Here is a 27303-nt window from a genome sequence, read left to right on the forward strand (position 1 = left end):
TTGATTTACACCAAGCATTAGGTTTAACGAGCAGTTTAGTAACAGGAGTTTAAGTAAATTCCCTCTCAGCTAAACTGCTACAGAGATTCATTTAAAGTGCAACTAAATGTTTTTGCACTGGTTTAAAACTAATTTAAATTCATTACTGTTAAGTAACTCTGGAGTATAAGCAAGAGTTTAGAATAATGTTCTTGGAGAGAAACATCATACTATAATCTGTCTGACTAGATTTTCACTATTGTGGTCAGGAAAGGCCATTTCTCTGTATCAAGACTGACGTATAATCTCCAGCAGTAGTCAACCTGCAGCAAATAAAGAAGAGAAGGCCCTGGAGAAATCTTATAGCAGCCTTCCAGTACTTAATGGGGGACTACAGGAAAGATAGGGAGAGCAGTGATAGGATGAGGGGTAATGGTGCTAAACTGAGAGAGGGCAGATTTAGGACAGATATTATGAAGAAATAAGGGTGGTGAGACACTGGAATAGGTTGCCCAGAGAAGTTGTGGATGCCCCACCCCTGGAAGTGTTCAAGGCCAGGCTGGATGGGGCTTTGAGCAACCTAGTCTAGTAGAAGGTGTCCCTGCCCATGGCAGAGGTGGGGGTGGAACTATATGATCTTTAAGGTCACTTTCAACTCAAACCATTCTATGATTCATTGTTCTTACTTTCTATCAAAAAAGCTTTCCCTTTCAGATCCTGAACAGCCAGAGAGCTGCTGTCCTCATGGTGGAATAATACTAGATGAGAGAATAAGTTTTTTGCTAAGTTCACTCCTGATTCAATAGAATTTATTTACCATGCAGGTAAATATTTGCACATAAATCACATAGATAACTAAACCTCCTGTATGTTGGAAATACAATCTTTAGCTTAAATAGGTTTAAAGCCTTCTGAGGAAAGCTGTAAAACTCCTATTAACTTCTGCAGCCTTCAAAATAGATCTTCAGGCTTGGATCAAGTAAACCACTTATGTATATCCTTAAGCCCATTGTCTCCAGTGGAGCCATTCCTTGTTCTCAAGAATCACCTGGTGAAAGGTTTTGCTGGATCTAACCTGGAACATAAGTTCACAGTCATCCTAGCTCTGTGTTACTTTATCAACTATGATACATCAATTCATATGAAAAGTTTAATTTCTTGACTGTTCACAAGGGGGAGGGTAGCACTATTTCATTAGTCCTGTGAGTTTCATGTTTCAAAGTTTTGCTAAAGTAGAAAACCATGTGATTGTGATTCAGAAACTTTTTTTATTTTTTCATTCTGATGTTGACTTGATGCATGGCTTTGGCTGACTCCTATAAGTGTGTCAGAGATTTCAAGTTTTAGAGCTTATTACCTGACTGTAGAGAATCTACAGAATCTACAGAACACAGAATCTACAGATAGAACACAGAAGTCAACTTATCCCATTCCTCTCACAACAGGTATTCCTACACCTCACCAAGGGAACTCCATGGTAATGGCAGTTCTCCAAGCCCATGATTTTACCATCAGAGATGAACTTTTTGGATTGAAGGATCAAATCCATGTGAGGGAAACCAGTGAGGTCATATGTGTCCAAGTCCAGGTTCCTTTAGAGGATTACCAGTCTTGTTGTGGATTTTGTTTTTCCTAGGATTTCTAATTACCTGAGCGGAATTTATTAGCCTGGTTATTTTTTTCCTGCTTGCACAACTTACTGCAGCAAGGTCTTTTTAGGTGACATGGGTAACCATAGTCTGCTTATGTGTTCTGTCATTGCATTAACCAGCAATGAACCCCAAGCAGGAAGGGAAGTATGTCTGGGGGCTTCAGGCTCTTGAGCTGGTCCAGTGACAGCACACATCTACTTATTTCTAGCTATAGACACTCCTTTCTGAACTGCGTGCCACAGTCTGAGGCATCTTCAAGCTCTGACTTTGCTCATCACCCCCAGGACCTTTAGCAGCCTGCAGATAATGCAGGTGCTGGGACTATCTCTTGGAGACTGGGGGGTTCTGGTAATTGCAGGGCATGAACAACACATCTCTCTGTATCTGTACCAAGCCATACAACACAACCCATGCATGAGAATGGGGAGTGGCAGGGAAAATGCAGAACAATGCACAAATTGTGTTAGGGTTCTCTCCCGTGTGATGCAGAAGCTTAACTTTTAATTGTATTTTGACTTTTTCTTTTGTTTGCATCCTGTTCTGAAGTTATAAAAACATATTTACTTTCTGTTAGCTATTGGGAAAGCTGGCTGTGGTATTCTTTAATTTTTTACCTTGTAAATATTTGTGAGTTTAACCAAGTGCTGTGTCTCTGTTTAAGTAGTACGTCTGCCAAAGCTTTTACCCACATGGAAAAAAAAATTAACCAGGTTAGCTATATGGTATATCATGACTCAGAATATCAAGAACAGAGAAACACATTTAAATATATATACTCAGTGTCACATCAAGACTCTAAGTTTTTGTCCACTGTATGCTATAATTTCCTCATGGACAAAAGCTAGTGGGAATTCAGTAACCACTGCACAAAATCAGTTTAAAAAATAAGGAGAAATATCAGATCCCCCTAATAATCCGGTATAAATGCAGAGTACTTCCTGTTATGTCATAATCTCTGTGTGTGTGTTAGATATCACTGTGTCTTTAACAGAATTCCATATGGCCTAGCATAAAGCTAGCCATGTTGTTTATAGGGATATTTTCTGGACAAAACAATCTACTCATTGGTTTGAGAGCTGTCAGGATCCACTCCAAAGGAAAATGTTTACTTTCAGTTCTGCAGAGGTTCTGAAGAGACAGTGAGCTGGGATCATACATAACAGGTGTGCAATACTGGCCTTCAAATTAATTTTAGTGTTGCATCACCTCACTTTTAGCCTCCTACAACCATTCTGTTGCTGCTAAAATTTCTTTGCAGTCCTATGGACATATGGAAAATATTGTAGGTACCCACTGGGTATCAACTTGAACAAGAGCATAAATACTGGACCTCTCACTTTGCTTTGCAATTGTTTCTTGGTATAATGTTCGCAGATGTTTCTTTGTGGACATGAACAAGATTTGAGGCTAACTCATGTTTAAACTGGTGGATTAAGGAGTACTAGTGTGCTCTGTCATCTGGATAATTCCAAGTGTTTCTAGTACTCCTCCCACTACTTTTGCCTTGGTTTCACAGGAAGGAAGCTTAGTGATCCATGCCAGAAGAAAATCATCCAGATTGCTATAGCACAGAATCCCTAAGTGTGCCAGGATCGGACTCCACTGCTCAGTCCAACTCTGCTAATTTCATTACTACATTAAGGAGAATCACAGAGTTACACTTTTATGTCTGTATCCCCAACTCTGTAGGGAAATCCCAGAGGCAGATGTAATTTCAGCCATATAACTGATGTCAAGTCAGTATGTAAGCAAGTTTTCACACTACAGCAACAAACTTTCATCAGTATAGTCCCCAGTTGTCAGTGTTGGCTCATCAGAACCAGAGGATTTATGGTCTGGCAGCAGCCTTGGGTAGTAAATTTTTAGGCGTAGCTGACAAGCAGTTTCAGGATAGTCAGCGGCTTTTTCCACCATGGAACAACATTGCAGAAGTGGGTTGAGGAGGCTGAAGTGGGATGAGGAAGAAATCCATAGATGTCTGTCTCGTCTTTCACCATATATTCATAACTACAGCATCCCATTACACTGTGCTAGCTCTTCAGAAACTGGTGGGTGGAAAAGAGCAGCAACTGCAGTATGTGCTGTGCTTCTCAAAGATGTCTTGTGTATATTTTCTTCAAACCCTTTGGGTCCTGTACTCTGGCCCACCTCTGCAATCCATAGGGATCTGCCAGCAACCTGCTTGCCTGACCACGCACTTTCACTGCAGCCTTTCAGAGCCCTGCCAAAAGACCTCTGGCTCATTTCACATTGCTGCAAATACATGAAGCTGAGCAGTTGCATGGTGCTGGCTGAATTACAAGGTACACCACTCTACTGTACCTTCTGTCCTTACAGCCACACAGGAAGGAACTTGTCCCCCAGTCTGATTCCAACAGCACTCTGCCCATCTATGGAAGTTGAACACACATCTCATGGCCATTTACAAGCAGCAAGCGATGCCACTGGGCTAAGGCATGCCTGTAAGCATGGATAGCAGAGAGCTCAGCCCTGTACAGTCTTATATGTTCTGGTTCTTCCTCTGCAGATTAGTCCCCAGTGACATACGTGATTTTTGATACCTTTACATCACATAATCATTTGTAAAGTTCTGAGGGGAAGAGCCAGTGATTTTTCTTGCTGTCATCTTCTCTCTAACCTTTAAAAGGAACCTGTTTAAATTCCTTTCTAAAAGGAATTTTAGGACTGGAATGCTTTTTGGAACCCCTCCTGTAATGTTTAGGGTGGGATTTATAGAAAGCAGATTTTGAATATGCCCTTCATAGCCCTCTCTACTCAGAGACTGGTGTGTGTATCACAAATAAACAACTTTCCCTAAGGAAGCATTCAGGTTCCATGTAGCTGTCATGTTGGGGTTTTTTATTGAAACTAATCCTCAAGATCCCCCCCAGACCTGAAGCTGCCTGATGGTAAGACCCTACATTTTGCAGCATCAGTACACAAAGAGCGTGTAGATCTCATGTTTTGTAATGCATGAAGTTCTGTGCCAGGAGAAATTTCCATTATCAACAAAGGATTTAATTCCACATTTCAGTGAATATGGAAAGTAATTAAAGGAACATTTTTCTGGTTTTTGGAATATTGTGGAGGAAGAAACTATGGTAAAACAGTAAAAGCCTTGGAGAATAATTTTAGATTAATCCCATCTGTGGTTTTTAACAGTCTTGCTCAAGATGTTGTGAAACTAGCCAAGGTTAATATTTTTCTACTTGTACTTTCTTAAATTTCTGTTTTATTATCAGCATATTAAAGTTCTTTAAATTCTACTATGTTTAAAGGTCTGAGTTCAGTACTGGTACCATATCATAGAATCATAGAAAAATAGAATTGAAAGGAATATAATACTTTACTTTTAGAACTTCCTGTGTCCCTTATCTAGCAATGTATTTCCAGCATCTGTATGTAGCCATTAAACCAATATGTGATATTGCAGATCTTGGGTGTTTTTTTCTCATTTAAATCGAGAACACAAGTAAGATCTATCTGTGCCCTGGTTCCTTAGCAGTGGTATCAGTACAATAATTAAATAAATGGCATGTGCTAATTTAAAGTGTGCACTGTTTCCAGTGGATTTTTTAGTTATCATCTGGAAGAACTGATTATTTTATTGTCATTTCTTTTCTGGTTAATTCACTTCTAATAAAGATTATATGAAATATAGTGATATATCAACTTATTTTAAACCATTGGAAAAAAAAGTCATAGCAAGGGGGAAGCCGCTGTGGGTGTGTGGGGTTTTTACCTGTAAAGGCCCAGGGAAAACTGGCTGTGAAATCCAGTTTGGCAATTTGCACTGTATTTTTATTTATGTTACATTGTGTACAGTGTTTTCTTCTAGTAAATCCTGGAATTCTAGCGTGGGTTTATTAAGGCTCATCCAGTTAAACCCAAAGATTTTAACCTGCTTTAAGGTAAGCCTTGACCTACTTTTCTAAGAAAAACAGGAGGAGGGAGCCAGAGGGTCCCTCTCTACTTGTAAGCCTGGGCAGTAGCAGACCCCGTCGCAGTGTTCCAGGGGGAATGATGTGCTGCAGACCCTCGACTTCGTTCCCAGCGCAGCGCAGCGCCCGCCGTGCCCGCGCCCCATACAGATCGTGTCCGGCGCCTCAGCCACGGCCTCAGACCCCGCGAGCAGCCGCAGCACCCGCCTCCCGCCACGGTCCTCGTTCCGCGGGATTCCCGCGGCGCGGGACGGGGTGGGACGGGACGGGACGGGACGGGACGGGACGGGACGAGGCGGGACGAGGCGGGATGGGATGGGGCGGGACGGGACGGGGCGGGACGGGACGGGACGGGGCGGGACGGGATGGGATCGCTCCGCCCGCGCCGCCTCGCGCCCCCTGCCGGCCGTCCCTGTCGCGGGGTCACGTGACGCGCTCAGCTGACGGCGGTCGGCGGCGCGAGGGCGCGGTGAGCGCGGGGCCGGGCCGGGCCGGGCCGGGGTCGCGCGGGCCATGTCGGGCGGCCCCGCGCTCACCGCCCTTGTCGCGCAGATGAACGGGGACGCGGCGGAGCCCGCGCCCGTGTGGGAGCGGCCCTGGTCGCTGGAGGAGATCCGTAAGGGCAGCCAGAGCTGGTCCTTGGCCTCGGACGCCGGGGTGAGCGGTGCGGCCGGTACCGGCTCGGAGCCCGGCGCCGGAGGGATGCGCGGGCCGTGTGCGGGGCGGCGCTGCGGGGCTCGGGGCCGTGTGCGGGGCGGCTCTGCTGCGGGGCTCGGGGGTGGCCCAGCGCGGGAAGGGTGCCCAGGCCGCGGCCCTCGGGGTCCCCGGAACGCGGCGGGAGCTGCCCCGGTCAGGGCCCGGCGGCTCTCCCGGTGCTTTAACCCTCCGGTCCGGGCGGGAAAGCCAAAGGGAGGAACTGGCCCCAAAGCAGAGGCAGAATGAAGTGACTGAGACTTGATCCTGGGTGTACGTGCGGGTCCTTCGGTCTAAACTGTGTTTGTTTTGGTGCTCAGTTGAAGTGTATGGTCAGTTCTACCGAAAGGAAAAAGAGCTGCATGCTGACTTTTGCTTTCCTCTGTTGTCAACAGCTTCTGCATTTTCTACAAGAATTCTCACAACAAACCATTTCCAGGACTCATGAAATCAAAAAACAAGTGGATGGATTGATTAGTGAAACAAAAGCTACAGACTGTCGTCTTCATAATGTCTTCAATGACTTTCTTATGTTGTCCAACACGCAGTTCATAGAGAATGTGAGTGTGTTCTAGTACGGCATCAAACTTGTACTCCAAACAGTGGTGCTGTCTCTTTAATGTGGAGAAAGGATTTAACTTTTTAGCAAGTCTGATGCTAATTTAGGGATAAGGTGACTTTGAATTGCTTTCTGTTAAAGGATGTCCTAATTTTGTGAGTGATGCACATTCCAATAGTGGTAGGCTCCCTTTTGCACGTTCTGAGGTACTTTCCTTCCTTGTTTATAGTGACTTGGAGATGACAATTTCATTTTTAGTACTATGAATGAGCTGGGATTTCTGTAATGTCTTGGTTTATCTTCGTAAGTTGCTTGAATGTAGCATTTGTCTGTACTTGTCTGCCTAAATATGAGAACGTTATGGGATGCTGTTAATTTGCCTAGTAGTGTTATTTACTCTAAAAGCATTTTGTATTAAAGGTGTTGGGCTGCAGGCAGTTGTCCCTTACATTTGGCTGCGATTACCATATTTTCTGGCTAATCTTACCACTTTATAAATATTGCTATTTTGAAAGGTGAAGCTAGACTTGAAAGCCTGTTACAGCATTGTATCACTAGAAGCATGTGTCTCATTAAGATGTAGATCTTTATTAGTATTTCAGATTTGGGAAAGTTTCTTTAGTGCTGTGGATTTTATCAGGTATTTTGTTTTGATTAGCAGTGTTTTCAGGCCATATGTGTCTCACCTGAAGCCATGTTGTTATTGCAAAGATGGTGGCAGAGGAAAAGATGGAAATCTGGATTCCTGTTGTGGGGTTTTTTTGGTAGTAGTGGGTTTTTTTCAGAGCTGCAGTGTCTTTTTTGGCCTAACTTGGCTGCTCAGCATGATGATTCTACTGAGAACAGTTTGTACCAAATGTTTGAAGTCTTGTGTGTTTGAAGCTGTTTCTTCCCAAATTAAGTGCACAGAAATAGGTATTCATTTCTGGTTAGTTAGTGAGAGATCTGTCTCTTCCCAGGGGATAACTGCACCTGTGTTTGAGATTTGGATTTAAGTTTGCAGCTTCCAGGAAGATCTTTTGTTCCCCTTTGTCTCCTTGTAGCTGGTCCTAAAAAAGTACTAAAAGAGATGGATGTGAGGGATCATCAGAACAAACTGAAGGTTGAGGGATGTTGTGAATCCTCTCTGTAAGTACAGGAGAAGGGTAAATGCTAAAGAATGAAAGGAAAGCTTGTAAGTTGTCTGAATAATTCTGAGGGTATCTAGAATATCTTTATGTTGGGAGGGTTAAGATATTCAAGTTAAATGGTCAACTTGTCTTCTACTACTGCAGTGACATTTGCAGACTTGAATTACTTCAGTCGCATAGAGAGGCTGCCTGATGTCTTCAATGCATAAAGGAGGCTATGAAGGTGCTTGACATCATCCATAGCTTCTTTTTTTAAATGTGTAATGAACTAATGTGTAGTTAATTACATATTAATAGTATGTTTCTTGGTGGTACCCATGGTTTAGCCCCTGCACCAGTATGCTGTTCTTACATGAATTAATTTTCCTTTACTTTTTAGAGAGTATATGATGAAGAAGTGGAAGAGCCTATTCCCAAAGCTGATGCTGGAGACAAAACAGAGCAGGTACTTAACTTAAACTACCTTGAGTCCTGTTAATATGTTTGCAGCTGTTGTCTACCTTCTCATTTTCAAACTTTGCATACATTTATAACTTACAAACCAAACTCTTTCTTTTCTGCTTAAAGTCTCTCTGTTGGATAGTGTGTGTCACTCAGACATAAAGTGGACAGTAACAGTGGAGACTATTACAGCATGTAATGATCTGTTAGGGGCTCTCCAAGCTCAATACTGTGCTCAGCAGACAAGACTTATGCATTGATTTTTCAAGTGGTTATGCACTTGATTTTTCAGTTGTTCTTTTCAGCAAGAGACTGAGGCCTTGAGCCACTCTACTGGATTCACAGGTAGCGAATTGGGGAAGCAGAATCTGACTGGAATAATTCCCAGGAATGAAACCTTAGAGAGGTTTATTTATATCTTACAGTCTAGGTGTATTATACCATAAATGTTCCCCTGATGGGTTGGGAGCACAAATATGACAGTACTGTGCTGGTGTGGATGTGTAGAACATCTCTGTTTCTAGGAGTGATAATGATGAATTGAGTCAAGCAAAAGAAACTTCTGAAGGTCTTTCTAATACAGTGAGAAAGCTTTCATCGTACTAATTTGAAATTAGCATTTTGCATGTGTGTTGCAATAAGATTGAGTCTTGAGTAAAATGCAATGAGAATGTGTTTTTTCTGTTACTAAAGGAAAAGACTCGGGAACAGAAAGAAGCTGATCTGATCCCCAAAATTCAAGAAGCAGTGAATTATGGGTTGCAAGTTTTGGACAGTGCATTTGAACAGCTAGACATCAAAGCAGGCAACTCTGACTCAGAAGAAGAAGAAAGTAATGAAAGGGTGGAACTGATACTTGAACCCAAGGTATGGAGACCTCTTCTTGCTGGGAGCATGTGTTTGTGTTTTGCTTTGTTGGACTTGATCTTTGCTTTTGTCAGCAGTGTCACTGCATTAATATAAAATTGATATTCGTTAGCTAAAATGAGGGTTTGATGACTGCACCTGAAGGAGGAGTGCTCTTTGCCGAGCTGTTCCTTGCGTAGCCTGCTTGTTTTGCAGTTAGGTTAACATTAAGGTATGGCACCCTAAACGGAGGTAGTTTAACACGATGAACTGGAAGGGGAAGCCTCAATTCTGTGTGGGATTGGGACGTATAAATGTCATGCTTTTTAGGTACAAATCATATTTTCATGGGTGGTTTTTACTCTCACAGTAATTAAGAACCCTAGGTGCAGGATTTGTGGGAAGACTGATGCCTGTAAGTCTTTGCAACAATATTCTTTTCTTAGATGGCTTGAGGCAAGCAAGTTGGAACTACACAAATAGAAGTGGCCCCTTGCTTTGACAGTGTTAAATGGAATAAACCTCAGCTGTCCCACCCCGTTGTATGTTGAAGTGTATGTCTGGTGGGACTCTCTTTAAACAGACTTATAACTTCCTTGAGTTAAAACAAGGGGTATGGGTGTAAGACTTCTGGTTTTGTTAGCCATGTAAAGCTATTCAGCGATGTCAGAAAGACATGATGTTGTCTCTTTCTAGGATCTCTACATTGACAGGCCTTTACCTTACTTGATTGGCTCTCAGCAGTTTATGGAACAGGATGATGTTGGCCTTGGAGACCTCTCCAGTGAAGGTATGTGCTGGCATGACCTTTTATTTCTGTGCAAGTAAGTAGTTCCTAATATGATACTTTGCTCTGGTTTAAATTATAATTTTCATTATCCTATGTAGTGTTTTGCATGTTTAGATGCACACTGTAAGTGGGGGAAAAAATGTGCATCATGCTGTAACAACCACTTATCTAGTATACAAAGCAGTAGCTTCTCAGTTGTGTTCTGTATATTAGAAACACAAAGTGTTAAAACTTCATCAGCCTTTGAAGCTCTTTCAAACCGCTCTTTTCCACCTGAAGTTTAGTTTTCTTTGCAAAGTCTTCAAAGTTGCTGTTGATATGTTCTCTCTCTGATCTTAACATTTTTGCTTTCATTTAAATTAGAAGGATCAGTAGACAGCGATCGTGGAAGTGTAATTGACAGTGAAGAGAAGGATGAAGAGGTAAGTTTGCTAAGTTTGCACCACCATTCATGAGCCCTTCTTTGCATGTAAGGCCATCAACTACCTTGCTTTTTGATGTTGGGTCTCAGGACAGTATTGCTCAGTGTTTGTTCCCTGTGTTGGTTGTGATAAATGTACTTTCTGTTATTATTCTTATGCAGTAGTTTCCTTTGCAGCTTTTCAGAGGAGCAAAAAAGTGGTTTTGGCTCTAGCTGTTATTAAAGTAGAATACTTCAAACTGAAGTTTTTTATTCCAGTTTAATTTCATTTTGTGAAGCAAATCAGATTCTTATCAAGAATTGTATTTATAGGGAACAAATCTGATGTAAATTGCAGTTACAAAGAATGGGATGGAGACTGACAGGATCAAGTTTAAAGCTTTAAGTCCACCTCCAGGCTTTGCCACATAATTCTGTTGCATTGGAATATCAATTTCTGGTATGTTTTGCCTGCCTTAGCTGGGATGCCTCTGCATTTTAACTATGCTATGGAAGCACTCTCTTTTTCCTGAGGTGTTCACTTTCGGTCCCTTTGCTCAGTTAAAATTAAATCCCTCTTGAGTTACTCCAATGCACTGTCTGGTGGAACTGTCTTTGCTAATTTAATGACTTTCTAGTGAACTCTGTTCATAACAATGGTCAGCAGTGGGGGAATAATTCCTTGGTCAAGTCTGAAGATCTGAATGTCCAAACTTAAGCAAGTTCAGAATTTCTGAGCCCTTTCTCCTAACCACTGGACCAGGTAGTGTGTGATTCTTGTCTTTGTGTCTCTTGTGTTACAGGAATCCGATGATGAATTTGGAAACCCTAGTGAAGATGACCAAAAGACGGTATGGTTATACACTCTGGTACCTACCTGAAAGACTTTACACTTGTGACACAGTGAGGATGCAAGAAAGAGGAGATGAGATCTTTAGACAATTAACTATTAAAAACTTTGTTGAGCCTCATTTGTATAACTTCTTACGGGGAGGCTGTCCTGGCCACATGCGTCATGTTGTGAAGATGAACCTGGGTTGGGCTTGAAGACATGCTTTCAAGCTGTCATGAGATACAGAGGTGGGATGGTGTTGCCTCATGTGTGCTTTCCTCAGGAATTACTTGGGAAACATGAGAATTCAGAAAATCTACCCCAGGAAAACTAGATGGGATGATTTGGTCTATAATTAAAATTCTAAATTTGTTATGAAGGAAGTAAGGAATAGCACAGTTTGGATATTGCATGAAATCAAAGGTCTGAACAGTATTAAATATCTGACAAGTATGTCCATTTGGATAATGAATGAAAGGGGAAAAGAAATGTTTAGATTGAAAAATTCAAGCCTCACTTTAGTCACTGATTGTAGGAGAAGGAATCATACACATGTTTAGATGTGCTACTGCAAGAGACTTTTTATGTGGAGATCTTCAACCTGAAATCATTAATGTCAAAAGAGCAACATTGCAAAAAGCAACCCTTATTTGATGTATATATTACTAAAACAGTGTTGCAAGAGCACTCAGATATTACATTAAGCTGACCTTTATAGGGTAACTTTTATATGCCTGGTGTATTTTAAGATGAGCAAATATCTTTGAGTTGTTGGTGATTTAGTTCACTTCTGGGCCCTTGCCCAGCTCACAGTTCACTTCATCGTTTTCATCCTCTTATTGATGTGACTAAAACCAAGATGAGGGCATGTACTGTCTGTCATTCTGCTATCCACCTTAGTAATAGTGCAAGATGATACAATTTTTTACTAGCTGATCACAGCGTTCCCGAGTTAGGACTAAGTACTAGGTCTTAAGTTTGTGTGTGAACACTTCTTGTGATGAGTGTTCATGTCCTCAGTTGCAGCATTTGGTGACACAGAACAGGGGTGTACTAGAGAATGTAGCAACTTGCTTGGAGCTAGAGGCACTCCTTCCTTATTTGTCAAAAGCTGTGAAGTACCCCAAACTGGCTGTATGTTTCCCTCCTTTCAATAAGTTTGATTTGACTATTTTATCTAAGCAGATGTAGTTTTGTGCTTGTTTTTTATGCCGACTTCAGTAGAACACAACAGGGTATTGTTTTTTAGAGGACGGTACAGATGAGTGATGAAGATGATTATGATGGCTGTGATCTCTTTGACTCTGAAAAAGAGGAAGATGAAGATGGCGACTTAGAGGAAAGCACAAAGCCTGTGAGTATTTGTTGCCTCCCTGGACTGAGAGATTTGACTTCTGTGTGAAAAATCTGTCCTTAGACAGATTATAATGGTAACTCTCAGTTATGTGGGATGGGATCCTGTAGAGAGGGCCTCTAAAAATCGTGAATGGTCTTTTAATGTCACTCAGGCTTTACCCCCTCTTGCACCCTAAGCTGGCATCAAAGCTGTCTTTAAAGAACATTGAGAAATTAATTATTGCATTTTTGTGAGTTAATTTGTTGCATTTTGTGAATTAAATGCTTCTTGTTTCTCCTGCTTACAAAGCAAGGTGACGTTAAAAATAATGTGATTATCAGGAACTAGAAATTGGGGGTTTTCTCCTCTTGATGCATGCCTAATCTCTTAATTGCTTTCTTAACAGAAAGAAAACAGCCCTTCTTCTGAGGGCTTCAGTCAAAGTCTAGACAAGATATTGTACAAGCGAGGCTATAGAATACAGTATTTATAATTGCAGTTGCATCACGTCTGTAACTGGATCTTATATAAGAAATATGCTGTTTGTCCTTACTCCTAATTTGTCCTTACTCCTCAGAAAAAGAAGAGGCCAACATCATTTGCAGATGAGCTGGCAGCTCGAATCAAAGGAGAAGTAGCAGTCAAACAGGATGAAGAACGTTCATGTAAGTTAACTCTTACGTTTTGGTAAGTGCTTGTGTGGTAATGGGGGACTCATGAGAGAGTTGGACTGGAGATTCTGGGTAACAGCATGTGAAGTTACATAGGTGTGTTATTTGAACATGTATTAGGTAGAAGCCAAATAAGACCAAGACAGTATTTTGTGTTCTGAGAAACTTTTTGGCCATATCTTACAGGGTTGGATTCACTGTGTAAAGCTCATAGTGTAAAGCTTGTTGCTTTCAGATCAGACAGGTCACTTCCAAAACAAAACACACGTATTATTGGAAAGGTTTTCTCTCCAATCTGATTTTCTCACTGCATGTTTGATCACATGTACTTTCCCCTATTTCAAGTAAGTATGTAGAAGCCACTGGTCACTGTAGTCTTTTTGTGAGCTCTGCAGTGGAAAACCTCTTAACAGTGGTGTTTTCCTGTGATGTATGTTGGCTGTTTTCTTTGTGGCTTAAATATACTGCATTTTGACGATACTTTACTGCTGTTTTTCATGATATTTTAGACTAAATAATGCATTTTCTTTTGTGTCACTTTCAAAGGGACAGACCTCTTGAGTCTCACAGAAAAGCAGCAATTGAAAACAGCTGGCTGAAATTGAGTTGGCAAGTGCTTATGAGCCTGCTGTTGACCTATAATTTTGAGAGCGCAAACAGAAGAGAACAGTGTTTGTGTGTGTGTGTGTGTTCTTGCACGGTTCAAACAGTTGAACTAAGTCTGTGGATATCAGACTATAAAACCTACCAATTTACCCTCTTCAGTTACAGGGAAGTCTTCCATTCATTGACAATAACTTTGTGATGGTAAGTAAAGTCAGAGGAGATAAACCTTTGACTTTGCTTTTGTTAGCTGAATCAAGGAATAATGAATCTGGAGTCATTTGAAATGCTCAAAGGTTCTGCAAGGTGTAGAACCTGTACTATCTGGAATGCTGTGTTGCTTTCCAACATCTCACACACACTAGTGTGTTTGGGCATCTGTGTTGAACCCCTAGTTAGTGCCTGACAGAATGATTCTATTACAATTTTAGATACTAGTTTTAGAAACTGTACTTCATTGAATTGCTTCACTAGGCTGATTCATATCAAAACATAGAGGTCAGCTTGGTTAGATTATTTTTTTTAGGTTCTTTTTACCATGAATTGATCACAGGCTATAAGTAAAGGTGGACTGTTTTTTCTTTGAAACTTTATTCTTAAAGCCCTGTCATCTGAGACCAAAACAAGGAAAACCCCGAAAGAGAAGAAGGAAGTTAGAGTTCCATCGGATGGTAGGATATCCTCCTGTCTTGTTTTTGAATTGTGAGCTGGACTGTAAGACACCACTTAAGTAGCGGCCTCTACTCTAGAAGCTGGGTGGGATATCAGTGAGCATCTGTCAGGGTGAGTGTGTAAACAAATCTAGGTTGTCCTGTGCATGTAAACAAGGCTAGAGACAGACTTAGTGGGAATTTATCCTTAAATGTGGCCTTCTGGAGCAACCACATACAACCCAATCTGTCTCCAGTAGCTTCTCTGTATATGTCATATTTAAAAGAGAGGGCAGATGGAACCAAAGCAATTTTTAATTTGGTTGTCTTGAATTCCCTTGCCTGAAACTTGGTCAGTCCTACCAAAGCTCATGGCTCTTGTACCTTCTAGATGAAGATGATGACATCTTCAAGCCTCCGAAGTTGACTGATGAAGACTTCACACCGTTTGGTTCAAGGGGTGGCCTCTTCAGTGGTGGAACAGGTCTCTTTGATGATGAAGAGGTGAGAATGCTGGAGATGATAGAAATTGAGTGTCACCCTTTTAAAAACAAAAGATCCCCACAGATTCCCCCCTCTGGAAGGCATAGAGGGGAAACTGCATTTTGTTGCTTGGTAGTATTCAAGTTTGGTGGGATAATATAGCTTTCCACTGGGGAAACAGAACTATGTGAGTGAGATACTAATGTTGCCCTTGGCACAGAGTCCTCTCTTCTTCAGTGGTGCTGATGAGAGATGCAAGTGTGGTTCTGGCTCTTTATTAGACAGGTTCAAGTTCCAGGAGACCTTAATCAGCCTCTTATTTGTATCTGTGGAGGTAAACCAAATGCCATCCAGTTGTTCTAAATCATCAGATTTCTATTAAAATGCCTGTTAGAATACTGAATTTTGTAATTCTCTCTTTGTCTGATTGTGGGAGAAGTTTGAACGAAAGAGAACATGATACCCTTCACACTTCATTTTTGACATAACCGTGTGTGGACAGTGATGCTGCTGGGTTTCTCTGTTCCTGTGCTGTTAAAAGTTTCCTACTGCAGTTATGCTGTGTTCTTTCCTCTAGTTATTATATGATTCCTGGGTTGCTTGTGATGGCAAGAGAAGTTGATCTTAAGCTTACTTGTATGCTATCTAGAGCTGACTTGATAAGAAGTGTCACAAAGAGCATTTCTGACCTTATTTTACCACTGTTTGTGCATGTGAAAGGAGACAGAAACCCAATGTCATGGTTACTTGAGATTTAAGAATCTTACAGCACTGCTTTGTAAAACAAATGTTTGCCTCTGATTTTGTTATGCAGTTAATACTGGTAACAGTCAAGGTTAGTCCAGAACAGTAGCCAAATTGTTGCTTTTGGGGATTGTTATGTTCCTCATTGCAACTGGAACAAAAGTCAGGTGTTCCTTGGAGCAAAGGAGGCTGTAAGACTGAAATTTGGAAGGAAGCCTCCTGTACCTTAAGCTTACTATGCCAATATACTAGAATACAGCTAGGAAACACCAAACATGAGCATTGTCTATAGGGAAGGGAATAGTTCTGTGCAATGTTTTCCACTGAAACACAGCCTTTATTGAAAAAATATAATGCTTTTTTTTTTTTTTTTTAAGTGGCAACCAACAGCTTAAAAAATATTAAGAAAAATAATCTGATAGTGCAAGCCATCTTTGTGTTGGTGCAAATCCAGACGAAACTATCATTGGTTACCTCTTGGTTACTTATTACTAAGACTACTTTCCTCATCCTATAGGCGCAGGCCAGCCAAGCAGATTTGTCTGTGATTGTTACCTGCCTGCATACAGCTGTTCTTGGTTTTCTGTTATCTGAAAGTTAAATATCCAGGAAGGGTATCTTAGCTTTGCTTCCCTTGTGCGTTGTACTGTACCAGAAGACAGACAGTAACTGATAAATGTGCAATTGATCACTGACATCTTTGCTGCTCCCCTGCTCTTTGGGAAGCATTGCTGCCTTCTTTCTACAGAGTTTATACAAAGACTGCATTTTGAAGCTCCAGGTAGGCAACCTCTAATACCCAACCTCCTGTAAGAGGGAGGCTTTCAAGAAATTAAGTGGTCAGTACTCGAAAGATTTGGTTATTTCTTGGAAATCTAGACTATAACTGTTGGGGAAGATTTCAGCTGGGCAACTGAAACCTGAACACAAGAACTTTTGTGGGAGTGTCCTGCAATGCTTTTTAGCTATAATGTATTTCTCTGCACACTTACAGCATCTTAACATCTCTTTAGCCACAATATAAATCATTCATCTTAACCACATGAAGTCAGGAGTATTTTTATGCTTGTCCTGACCTGAATTCTTCCTTCAAAGCTGACTGTATAAGTTTCAGTGGGAAAGTTTAGAAGGGTGTAATCAGGACCTAAATAGTTGTAGATTAATTATTGTAAGCCCTTGAAGATGTGCAAATACAAGGTCATTCCTTCTCTTCAGCAAACAGACTGATAATCTGTGTAAATTAAAGTTTAGAAGACAACAACTTTTCTGAATGTATGCACTCAAGTAGACACTTGAGTGCCTACGTTTAAGTCTTTATTTGCAGACATCCTTTTGAGAAGGGAGTGGTGATTATCTCTTCTGTCTTGGCTTAGAAGTGGATATTCGATATGAAAAAATCAGCATCTGTTTTTCCCTACAAAACCCAAATTCACGACTCTCTCCCCTTTGCATTTTCATCTATAATCAGAGTGATCTTTTTGCTGAAGCACCAAAAGGAGAAGAATCAAAAGAGAGAGAGGAGCGAGTCCCAGTAAGTGAAGGTAAGAACCAATTGTTGCCTCCTGTAGTCCTACTGTGATTTATCACTGCTAGCATCTAGACTGTTTTGTTCCCAGACTAGAAAGTCTGGTGTAGCAATTGTTGCCAAGTCTCTCCTCCTCCCCAGTCTTAATAGGGAACAGCTGTGTTTTCCTGGAATTTTAAATTTTTGTTCACTATGGTCTGTTATACACACCTACTCTTCTGGAAAGGATGTCCTCACTGATGTTGGCAGAGCTCTCTTCATGCACTGCGTTCCTGCTGCTGAAGAGTACTTTGCAGAATCCAATTGTGGGTTTGAGGGGAGCAAAGATTTCTTCTTGCAGATTAATCCACATCTGAGTTTTCCACTGGGTGCTCTCTGCACACACATTCTGTATTGCAGCAGCTTTTACTGAAGCACTGTATTTGATGAATTTTCAGATATGGGTAGGAAGACTAAGCCATTTTTTTTTGTTATTAGTGTGTTGTATTGAAGGGGATTGAAGTGATTTCGAGTGTGTGAATGTGAACTGTTGTAAGTAATGCTGAACATAAACATGTATTGTGTTTATTAGCTTGAGTGTAGTAGAGCTGTTTTGTGGAGTTTTAATGGAAGAAAAATAGTTAAATTGTTACATGTATCTGCAAAAAACCAGAAGTTCAAGGAGAATATTTAAAGAGTTCTGAGCTGTTGAGGAAAAAAAAAGGCAGCTCAGAAAACTTCTTGGATTCCTGTTTCTGTGGTAGCGTTCTGAAGGTTCTGACAGCATAAAACAAGTGCATCCATTTGTATTGTACTTCCTGTGATTTCAGCATCCACTACAAAGTCCTTAAAGAAACTTCCTGCAGGTGCAGTATCTCTGTTTCCAGGTATGATATATTCAATAGCCAATTGCTTCATGCACAAAATGCTCCTTTCTTTAAAACCTGCTGTGGAGGTTTTAAAGCAGAAAACTCTCCAATTACAGCAGCACTGCATCGCTTTATCATATGCTTAATGACATATACAGGCGCTTCTGCCATGCTAAGCCTAAACTGCAGCATGCTCTATGGATAATCAAGATTCTGTAGGAGCTCTGAAGGTAGGTCTCATTGATGGCAGATATTAGCAGCTGTCAGCTTTCAGTGTTGTGCTCTGAACTTCTAAGGATGTGTGTCACTTCATCGGATATTATATAGCTGAAGTCTGCAGTGCATGCAGTCACAACTTCCATCTATACTCTGGGAAAGAAGTGCGTTTTTATCTTTCATATTTGATCATATTCCCTTGGGTTAGCAGAAGAACAGTTTAAACATCAAGTTCCTTTATTTTTGTGGCACAGGCAAATAAGACCAGTCTTGTTTCTCTGATTTTGATTAGGAAGATCTACATACACCAAATCTATAACTTGGAGCTAAAAATAAAAAAGATTTGTACTAAGATCCCTGTTTCATATCAGAATCCAAGCTGATCAATGAAAAGAAACCTATGTCACCTGTCTTTTGGAATCAGCTGACATTGATATCTGTTGGTGTGTAGGGTCTTCACCTGACTGAGTTACCTTAATTTTAAATTTTGCCCTTCATTAGGAAAGGCTTATTTTAAGACTATGGCTTCAGTTAACTGAGCCCTCAGTCAGCACAATTTTTAGAGTAGAAAGTATACAAATACAGCCTTTTTACTCCAGGATCAAAGATATATGTCAACTATGGGACTTCTACGTAACTGTAAGACTTGGTAGTAGAGTTTAAAACAGCAGATTGAGGTGTGGGGGTTTTTTATCCTTTGCTCTTTCTTGGAGGTATTGTTGCATAAGCAATGAATTTTCCTTCATTATAACTGTTCTGTTCTAGTTCATCAGGAATTAACTTATATGTAACATTTATTCAGTCTTCAGTTGCTCTGTCAGTAAGTTGTAGACAGGTTAAGTCACCAGAGAAAACCCAGGACTGAGGCTCCTTTCCTATTATAAATTGCATGATGAACATATTTCCAAGTGAACGGTTTGTTTAGGAACTCAAGAATTTCTAATAATTAATCAGACTTCGTGGCTGTATCTCTGTCAATCCTATAGCACTTTCTAATTGTGTAATACACTTTTTTTTTTAATAATAAACTGCTGATGATTAAAATTAATGCAGTCTGCTGACTTTTAACCAAGTAGCAGTTATTCTACTCTCTGCTTTCAGTTTAAGTATCTCCTCACCACCTCTCATTTTCAAGCATCTATGCACAAGAAGCAAAAAGACAGGCTGCCAGTTTTTGCCAAAACCACTAGAATTGTTTGCAGATAATCTATCAACGTGCACATATCACTGAAGCCACACATTTCCACACCACATTTAGAAGAAACAGTTGCTCTGGCTAAGTCTACTTAATTAGTGCCATATCTGAAGTATGCAGGGACCAAACTGCCTTGTCCTGCAGTACTGTGAATAGACTCACATGACAAGTGCTGCTCCTGGGAAGAACTCAGTCACTTGTCCTTACCTCTCCCTGGGCACCTTACTAATTTTATTGGGCCACAGTGGTGTGGTGTACTAGCTAGTAGAGTAGGATTCTGGTTTGGGAATTCCACAGGGGCAACAGTGTGGGACTGCTGGGCCTTCTAGCTTCAACACAGAACCTGGCTGCTGTTCCTGGGGAAGATGAGCAGATTTAAGAAAGAAGCGATTGCAGTGAGAGCGAGAGCCATCTGTCTGTGACTTGGCTTTATCAGGATGTGTCCAGCTAATGCTTTTTTGATGCGGCATTGTTGCAGGAGCACCTTAAAAGTTGCTGAGATGGAAACTCTGCCTGATGCCACTTACTATGGCACAAGTTCATCTTTTTGGTAACTCTGGCAATGATCTCAGTGTGGTTATTTTGGTTTTTCTCCTCCCATCTGACCTGCAGAAGGAAGTGATGTGTTTAGTTCCAGTGTAGCTGGGGAAAAAGAGAAGAAATCTGCAGCACACAGCACAGAGAAGACTCCTAAACAGCCTGGGAAAGTTGTTCTATTTGATGACGACGATGATGATGATGACTTCTTTGTGGAAGCAACTAAGAAGCGTCCAGATCCAGGTACCTCTAAACGTTTGCAGAAAGATTAAACATTGAAGGTCGTCAAAATTCAAACTGATAGGAACCAATGAGTTATAAAATTCAACCCTGCATCACTGCTGCTAGGGTTTTGAGGGGTTGTGTTTTTTGGTTGGTTTTTTTTTGGTGTTTGGTTTTTTTTTTATTATTGGTATTTCTTTTCCTTGGAGTGGTATGAGACTGGTTTATTTGTACATGCTCTCCCCTTCCTTTCCTTTCTAAGGAGGCTCTTTCTACTGCTAGGGCAGCATATCTAGGCTTCAGTCAGGGAATTGGTAACAGCCTGTAGTCCCTGTGACCAACATTCCCTATAGAGGCTCTAGGCCTGTGCCAAGCCAATAACAAAACACTGCCTTTAGAGGTGCCACCTGACTCAAGTGCATAACAGCATCCTCTTGTCACCAGTGCTCTTAGGTAAGTGGTATATGAGAGCTTGTCTCTTAAAGACTCTTGATGTTGGTCATCTTTAAAACATATGATATCTTTTGAGACTCTGCTATCTTCTCTTGCTCAAGAGGGGCTGTTCTGTATTCATCATTCCCTGTTTGTTTTGTCTCTTAATGTAGTCAAGTCAGCAGCTGACCTATTTGATGATGATGAAGAAGGTGACTTATTCAAGGAAAAACCTGCCATTCCTTCTGTGGTTGCTGGCACAACTAAAACAGAAAGCCATAGGGAGACAGTCATGGAAAAAGGTAATGACGTAATGACGTATAAATGGATTGCATGGCCAAGGTTTCAGGAAAACATTAACTACTGCAGTTGAAGTAGTCTATCCAAGAACAACACTGTGAAAGCGACATATTTGTGAAACTGGACTACGTTCATAGGGTCTTCCATGACTTGAGTGCTTCAGGTGTCCTTAAATGCCTTTTACCTTTTAACCTTTGAGTTTATTTCAGGTTTTTATTTGTGTGGGCAGTGATTGAAAGAATCTTATTGAGGTAGGATTGAAATGAGAGAAAAATGAGCAGACTCTGGTAATAAAAGGTGTCTGTGAAGTTCCTGGCTAAAATGAAACCATGAGTTGAGAACCTTTGGTGTCACAGTTCTGTGATGCGGTGACTGCACTCACACCAACCACTGGTTACTTTACTGGTAACCCATTGCTTGTGTGTATTATGGGAGAGGAATGTGGATGTCACAGTTCTGCCTAAGCATATACAAACCTTCAAGTTTTAAAAAAACTGTTCTTCAGCAGAAAACTCTTAAGTTGTAGAAAGCTCTTAATGTGGTCTTGAGCACATACGTACAGAGTTATGAGAGCCTCCTATACCCACTCCACTTTCAGAACTTACATATACTTATTTTATACTTATTTGCTCTTCAGTGAATATTGGAACATAATGAGCTACTGTGACTCTTCTCCCCTCTGGACTGAGAAGTGCTGGGGATATAGTGCAAATTGCTGTAGTACGTTTTTCATGTTGCCTTATGAGAAGCACCTGAGCACAAGGGCAAAGCCAGCCTCCATTTCTGCTGCAGTGCAAAAGTGCATGGTCAATGAAGCAGGAGTTGTGGTCATCCAATGATATTGCTCTGATCTCAGAGCACTTGGCTTTTCTGGAGGAGAGGATGAAAACTGATTCAGCAGCACCCTCTCCTGCTCTGTCAGGAAGTGAGGGCTGTTTTATACTCCAAGCTTTATGACAGTAGTGCTTGGGTCTGGGATCATTCTAAGTTTAATGGCAATATAGCTGGTGGCAGTCTGGGGCTGTGCAGTGGTAATGCAGGAAATGATGGCTGGCAGAAACTGCCCTCTTCATTTGTAAAACACAGCTTGTTAAAAGAAATATTTTTGTTTAGCTCACAAGGTCTGGTATGAGTTTCTGCTTACATTCTTCTGCTGAGAAGGATGCTGAAAAGGGAGGCCTGTGGTAAAACCTGCAAGTCACTTGTGCATAGTTCTGGCTGTGTGTGAGGAACTTGCTTGGCACATGAGTTTTGGACTTCACCAGTGGGTGACAAGCTTGTGTTCTGTCCCTTCAACTGCTGGAATTTTGCCAGCAGCATGCCTCTTAGAAGTGTATTGTCATGGTTTAAGAATGGTACTCCCCAGTTTAGTGTTTCCACTGAAGCCCTGCTGCCACCCATTCCCTCACTCCCCCTCCCCTGTGGTAGACTGAAGAGGAGAATTGGAGACACAAAAGGTAAAGCTCATGGATTGAGATAAGAATAATTCACTGGAAACAGCACTGAGATAAGAAAGCAAACAGTAACAGCAGCGATACTAATGAAGGAGGGTACAAGAAACAAGATTCACAGGGAAACCCCCTGACAATAGACAGTACCTGACCACTCCCTCTGCTGCTGCACCAATGTAGCAGAGAGCCCTTTTCCTGTTCCTGGAAAATGAGGTGAGGTGGTACAGAATAACCTCCAGGTCCTAGCCATGCCCCCTCCTGGCTACTGCAAAAAATTAACCCTATCCTGGCCCAACCAGGACAGGGTCATATGACATGCCTGCCCTTACTGAATCTAAGTGGGTGCTGATGCAGTGTTTTTATTTGTCCTAAAGAGTCAACCATCTTCAGTTGAGGACTTCAAGCCTTTATCTGAAACACCTCCAAGAAAACAGAGGGGCCTTTTCTCTGATGAGGAGGATTCTGAAGTGAGTATCTCTAAGAAATCCCTACAGAAATTCTTGGGATCTGAGTCACCCTGACTTCAGTCCACTTGTATCTGGGGACTCTATGCATCTTGTAGGATTGGGAAGTCTGACATCCATGCATTTACACCCAGCCATTCTGAAAGCTCCTTCTTGCTCCAAAGATTGAAATCTCTGGAATTGTTTTCCTTGTCTTCAGGGATTTAAACTTGTTTGGTACACACAGGCATAAATTGAAAGCTTAGAGAGAGGAAGGAGCAGAAAATCAAGAGCAAGAATCATGAAAGACTGTTTCTTATGAAAGATATGTTTCATTTTGTGTCTTTGGCTTTCAGCTAGCAATCAGTCTGCAAAGCTGAGGGAAATAAATCCCTGTACAGCTGCAGGTGATTGTAGTAAGACAATCTTTCCCTACTTCATAGGCCCACTAAACATCTTTTTTATAAGGAAAAACATGAATGTCCCCTTTTGAGTTCTTTAACTTCTAGCATTGCTTTGCATATTGACATTTCTTTGGTTTGCACAGGACTTGTTTTCATCAAGTAAAACTATAAAGTCCAAAGCAACATCTCTCCCCACCAGCAAATCCATGACAAAAGCTCCACTTTCCTTGTTTGATGATGATGAAGAGGTAAGTACACTTCCTTATTCTGCCTGTGTGTGGGAACTCACAAATGCAACAGGAAATACTCAGAAGTTTACAACACTGGGCTTGCAAATGGAGCACTAAATCAATCTCGTGTTTTGTAGCAGCTCTAAGCATGCAGGCAACATTGCAGAGAGAGTAGCAGCAGGGACTCTTGCAAGTTCTTGGTGTCTTTTTAGTGTTTTGAAGTCAGTGCATATTATGCATACTATCCCTCTGATTGATAGGACTAGAGAACAGTAAACAGTAGAACAGATCTTCAAGAAGCTGTTTTATCCTGGCCTGTGGTCCATATTACGTGGATGACTTCTTGCTTCTCTTGCATCATGGCTGTTGAATTCCTTTTTTCTCACACTTCAGTGTGTAAGAATTGTGACCACTATTATGGAAACTGACATCACAGAACAGTTTGTGCAAGAAACTTAGAAAAATTGCATTACTTTCTTGTCTCTTTCCCTCCCATACGCCCTCCAAAGAGCTTTCAACTCTGGGCCTGCAGCCTTCGTAGCTTAACTTAACCCATAGTACTAACCTGAGGCAAATAGGAAGCATACTCAGAGCTGTAAGCCAGGGGACTTCAACAAACTCAGCATTAAAATTTCCTGCCCAGGACTGCTTCCAGTTCACCTTTCTGAATAAGGGCTGTTCAAAAGCAAGTCAGGATAATGAGACATTTTGCACTGTGATAAGGTCTCTGGTATCTACCATGAAGGTTGTGTTTTGGAACTCAAGTTCAAGTGGAGAAAAGCATAAATGAATGTTAGGAGGTGGCATCATCATATGCTTTTGTCTATTCTAATGCCTACATGACAGTCTGCATGAGTGTCTTCAGGTAGAGAGAGCCATGGATCTTGCCCAGTAGTAGTTGTTCAGCTTGCCTGTTGCCTGCCGCCTCAGAACAGGATTCATTCTCCATTTCGTTATATAGGTTAGAAACTGTGCCCCATCGTGTTAGCTGCTGTGCAACAGAATTGCTGAGTGGTGGTTTTTGGCTGCTGGTCATGCCCTGTGGTAGAGAATCTGTGGGCCAGAACCAGGATATGTGCTTACAAGCTTCTGATCTATCAAATGCTGCGTGTGTAACATTCCTTGTTCCAGCATATTGTGTTATACTTAAAATTGTCTTCAGAAACAGTTCATAAAACACCTGTATCCTATTTATATGAAAAGTGGATGGCAACAGTCTTCCATGCTGACGACTTACAGTGAGCTTTTCATTGTAGCTTTGGCTTTTAATTTGTTTAAAATATTTTATTTTATTTTAAGGATCTCTTTGGTGTGGGACCTGTGAAGAAGCACCAGGAAAAGCCTCCAGAAGAGAAAGCAAAACAGTCAGGGCCCCTCAAGAAGGCCTCCAGCTTATTGTTCAGCAGTGATGAGGAGGTACTGAGGAGTAAGACTTGTTGAAAGGGCTTACTGGGCTTTATGCTGAGCAAAGCATAAAACTTTTTAGATGGGAACCACAATCCCACTCTGTGTCCAGATGCCATGCTTACCCCAGTCCTGTGTTTGTTTGCAGCTGAGGAAGCTGTTTGATTCTTGACCCAAGTTATTGCAGAATATAGGTAATAGAAGTCATGTAGAAGAGAAAATAAGTATTTTCAATGTAATTTATAGAAAGTTTGATAGCAAATGGAGACTGTTGCCAACAAATCTGACTTAAAAACATTAAAAGGGAAAAATAACTTTACTGTTACTGCTTTAATTTCTGTAAGGAAAGTTTAGCAGTTCTTCATAGATATGTGTTGAGGTTTTGTTTGTTTTAGGTTTTTGGGGTGGGTTTTTTTTGTAACTGATTTTGTTTGTTGGGTATTTTATTTGTTTGGGGTTTGATGGCTTTTGTGTGTTAGGCTGGGGTTTTTTTGTTTTTTAAATCTAGGGATGGGAAAATGAAACATTAATAACAAGGCTTCCCAGAGAGCAGTCCTCTTCTAGGGATGGATTAGGAATTGTCCTTCATGTTAAATGAAAGCCAGAGACACTAACTAAATTAAAAACTTGTCTGGAAAGTCTCTGAATTAGCTCATATGAATAGACTCCAGACTCTTCTTAGCCCTCCCACCTCTCTAAATTACTCTGCATAGACTTTAATTTTTATTACTTGTCCTGTAATTGCTTTTTTAGTGGATAGTAGTAATATCTTTAGATGCCTTTTTATCTTAATGTAGAATAAACCAAGTTCATGCTTTAACATGCCTGTAGTCACTTTCAGAAAGGGGACAAACAGAGATGAGGAACTGAGGAAAACCACTTGAAATGCTGGGAATAAAACACACAAAAATCTTGTTTAGTGTGTAGGCTTGATTAAATGTTAGCTGTGAGAGAGGTTGAGTGGAAGTACTGTGAAGAAAATAAGTACAGCATCAAGCACTCTAGTAATGAGGTGTCTTGGGGATGTGTTGTGTTATTTCTTTTTCTTTTTTTTTTTTATTTTGTTTTGTTTTTTGTGGTTTTTTTCCCCTATACATCAAATAAGGCTAATTATTTAAATGGCTCGGATCAGGTTCTACTGAGTGACCTTACTCTTGTGACTACAGTTGACACCGACCACAGTTGTCAAGAGCAGCTGTAATAAAGTGTGTGTGCCCTGTTTTGCTGGACTAATACTGTAAGTGACCAAAAGGTGACCAGGCCTTCTGCAAAGCCTGAGCAATGTCAGATTGCAGTGGCTAACATAAATGCAGGAAAGTAAACTAGTAGCAAGATGAAAGGACTGCCAAAATGATGAAGTGTTCATTATAGAGAAGATGGGAAAGTGTCTTTGACCAAGAGGAAGAAAAACTTGGGTGTTCTTTCTTTTTAAGGAACACTGGAATGTCTCCAAGCCAGCTAAACTTCCTTCTGAAGGTGACAGAAAAGAAGACCCTGCAAAACCAGCTAGTACTGTCAGTCAAGCTAAAGATGTGAAGAAGACAAGCCTTTTTGAGGAAGATGATGATGAGGATTTATTTGCAATCACTAAAGAGAGGTGACTGTCCTGGGAGGGGAGTGGGGAGGCATTTTTTCAGAACAGCCCAGCAGCGCCCTCAAAACCAGATGGACCCAGGCCTATTGCAAGTGTTGTCCCTTGCTACTGCTGCTGAGGAGGAAGTAAAGGTGTGTGAGTAGGAACAGGCAGGGCTGGGCTCTGGAGTCTTTTGTATCTGTGGTGGAGCATTCTCTTTGCCACCGCTGAATTGGGGTCTCCATTTCTATGCCTGTGATAAAAAAATCCTCTTGACCTCTTTTTATCTCTACTTCTGCAGAAAGCTGTGGAGACAAGAGAGAGGGTGATAGAATTGTTGAGACAGTGAGGAAGCTGAGTGCTGTATCTGGGACCACTTGCTGCAAATGATGGTCCTGTGTGAAGCTCTCAAACAGATTCAGTGCACAGCCTCTGAAATTTTTGCCCTGAATCTTCCACTTTCTCCTCTCCCTCACTGCAGCCAAAGAAAGCCACAGAAGGTATCATTGTTATTTGAAGATGATGCTGTTAATGGAGAATCATTCTTCAGCTCCCAATCAACACTACTTCCTTCAGCTGCTAAGGCTGCAGTGGTAACTCCTCATTTTTTAAAATTAACATGGAACACTTAGTCTTTTTATAGGCTACCTTCTTTGTTAGGTACTGGATATAAGTCTAACTTATTTTAGACAATGGTAACTCTAGCAATTTGGGAATGGAAAGAGGGAAGACTCTCCTCTGACATGTAAGTTCTTATTACCAATTTTCTTGAC

The 27303-nt window shown here is 41.1% G+C and overlaps 1 protein-coding gene across 4 annotated transcripts in view; it reads left to right on the forward strand.

Moving 5' to 3' along the window:
- Window positions 1-6023: 6023 nt before the first annotated feature.
- LOC126650588 (WASH complex subunit 2A-like) overlaps window positions 6024-27303 on the forward strand; it is a 35387-nt gene continuing 14107 nt past the window's right edge. Inside the window, exons 1-21 of one of the 4 annotated variants that reach the window (XM_050335582.1) lie at window positions 6024-6041; window positions 6125-6229; window positions 6661-6825; window positions 8334-8399; window positions 9089-9262; window positions 9938-10031; window positions 10395-10453; window positions 11235-11282; window positions 12513-12617; window positions 13177-13264; window positions 14476-14544; window positions 14915-15027; window positions 17219-17291; window positions 18085-18141; window positions 20147-20314; window positions 20899-21025; window positions 22847-22943; window positions 23467-23571; window positions 24853-24969; window positions 26391-26554; window positions 27012-27123. In XM_050335582.1, the coding sequence (XP_050191539.1) occupies window positions 6125-6229; window positions 6661-6825; window positions 8334-8399; window positions 9089-9262; window positions 9938-10031; window positions 10395-10453; window positions 11235-11282; window positions 12513-12617; window positions 13177-13264; window positions 14476-14544; window positions 14915-15027; window positions 17219-17291; window positions 18085-18141; window positions 20147-20314; window positions 20899-21025; window positions 22847-22943; window positions 23467-23571; window positions 24853-24969; window positions 26391-26554; window positions 27012-27123 (2106 nt within the window). In that variant the 5' untranslated portion in view covers window positions 6024-6041. Of the gene's footprint in view, window positions 6042-6066; window positions 6230-6660; window positions 6826-8333; window positions 8400-9088; window positions 9263-9937; window positions 10032-10394; window positions 10454-11234; window positions 11283-12512; window positions 12618-13176; window positions 13265-14475; window positions 14545-14914; window positions 15028-17218; window positions 17292-18084; window positions 18142-20146; window positions 20315-20898; window positions 21026-22846; window positions 22944-23466; window positions 23572-24852; window positions 24970-26390; window positions 26555-27011; window positions 27124-27303 lie in introns of those variants that run through there. The other 3 variants (XM_050335573.1, XM_050335597.1, XM_050335589.1) reach the window with 3 other exon arrangements.

Source organism: Myiozetetes cayanensis, unplaced genomic scaffold, assembly GCF_022539395.1.
Source record: "Myiozetetes cayanensis isolate MyiCay16 unplaced genomic scaffold, myiCay2020 scf10, whole genome shotgun sequence".
NCBI lineage: Eukaryota > Metazoa > Chordata > Aves > Passeriformes > Tyrannidae > Myiozetetes > Myiozetetes cayanensis.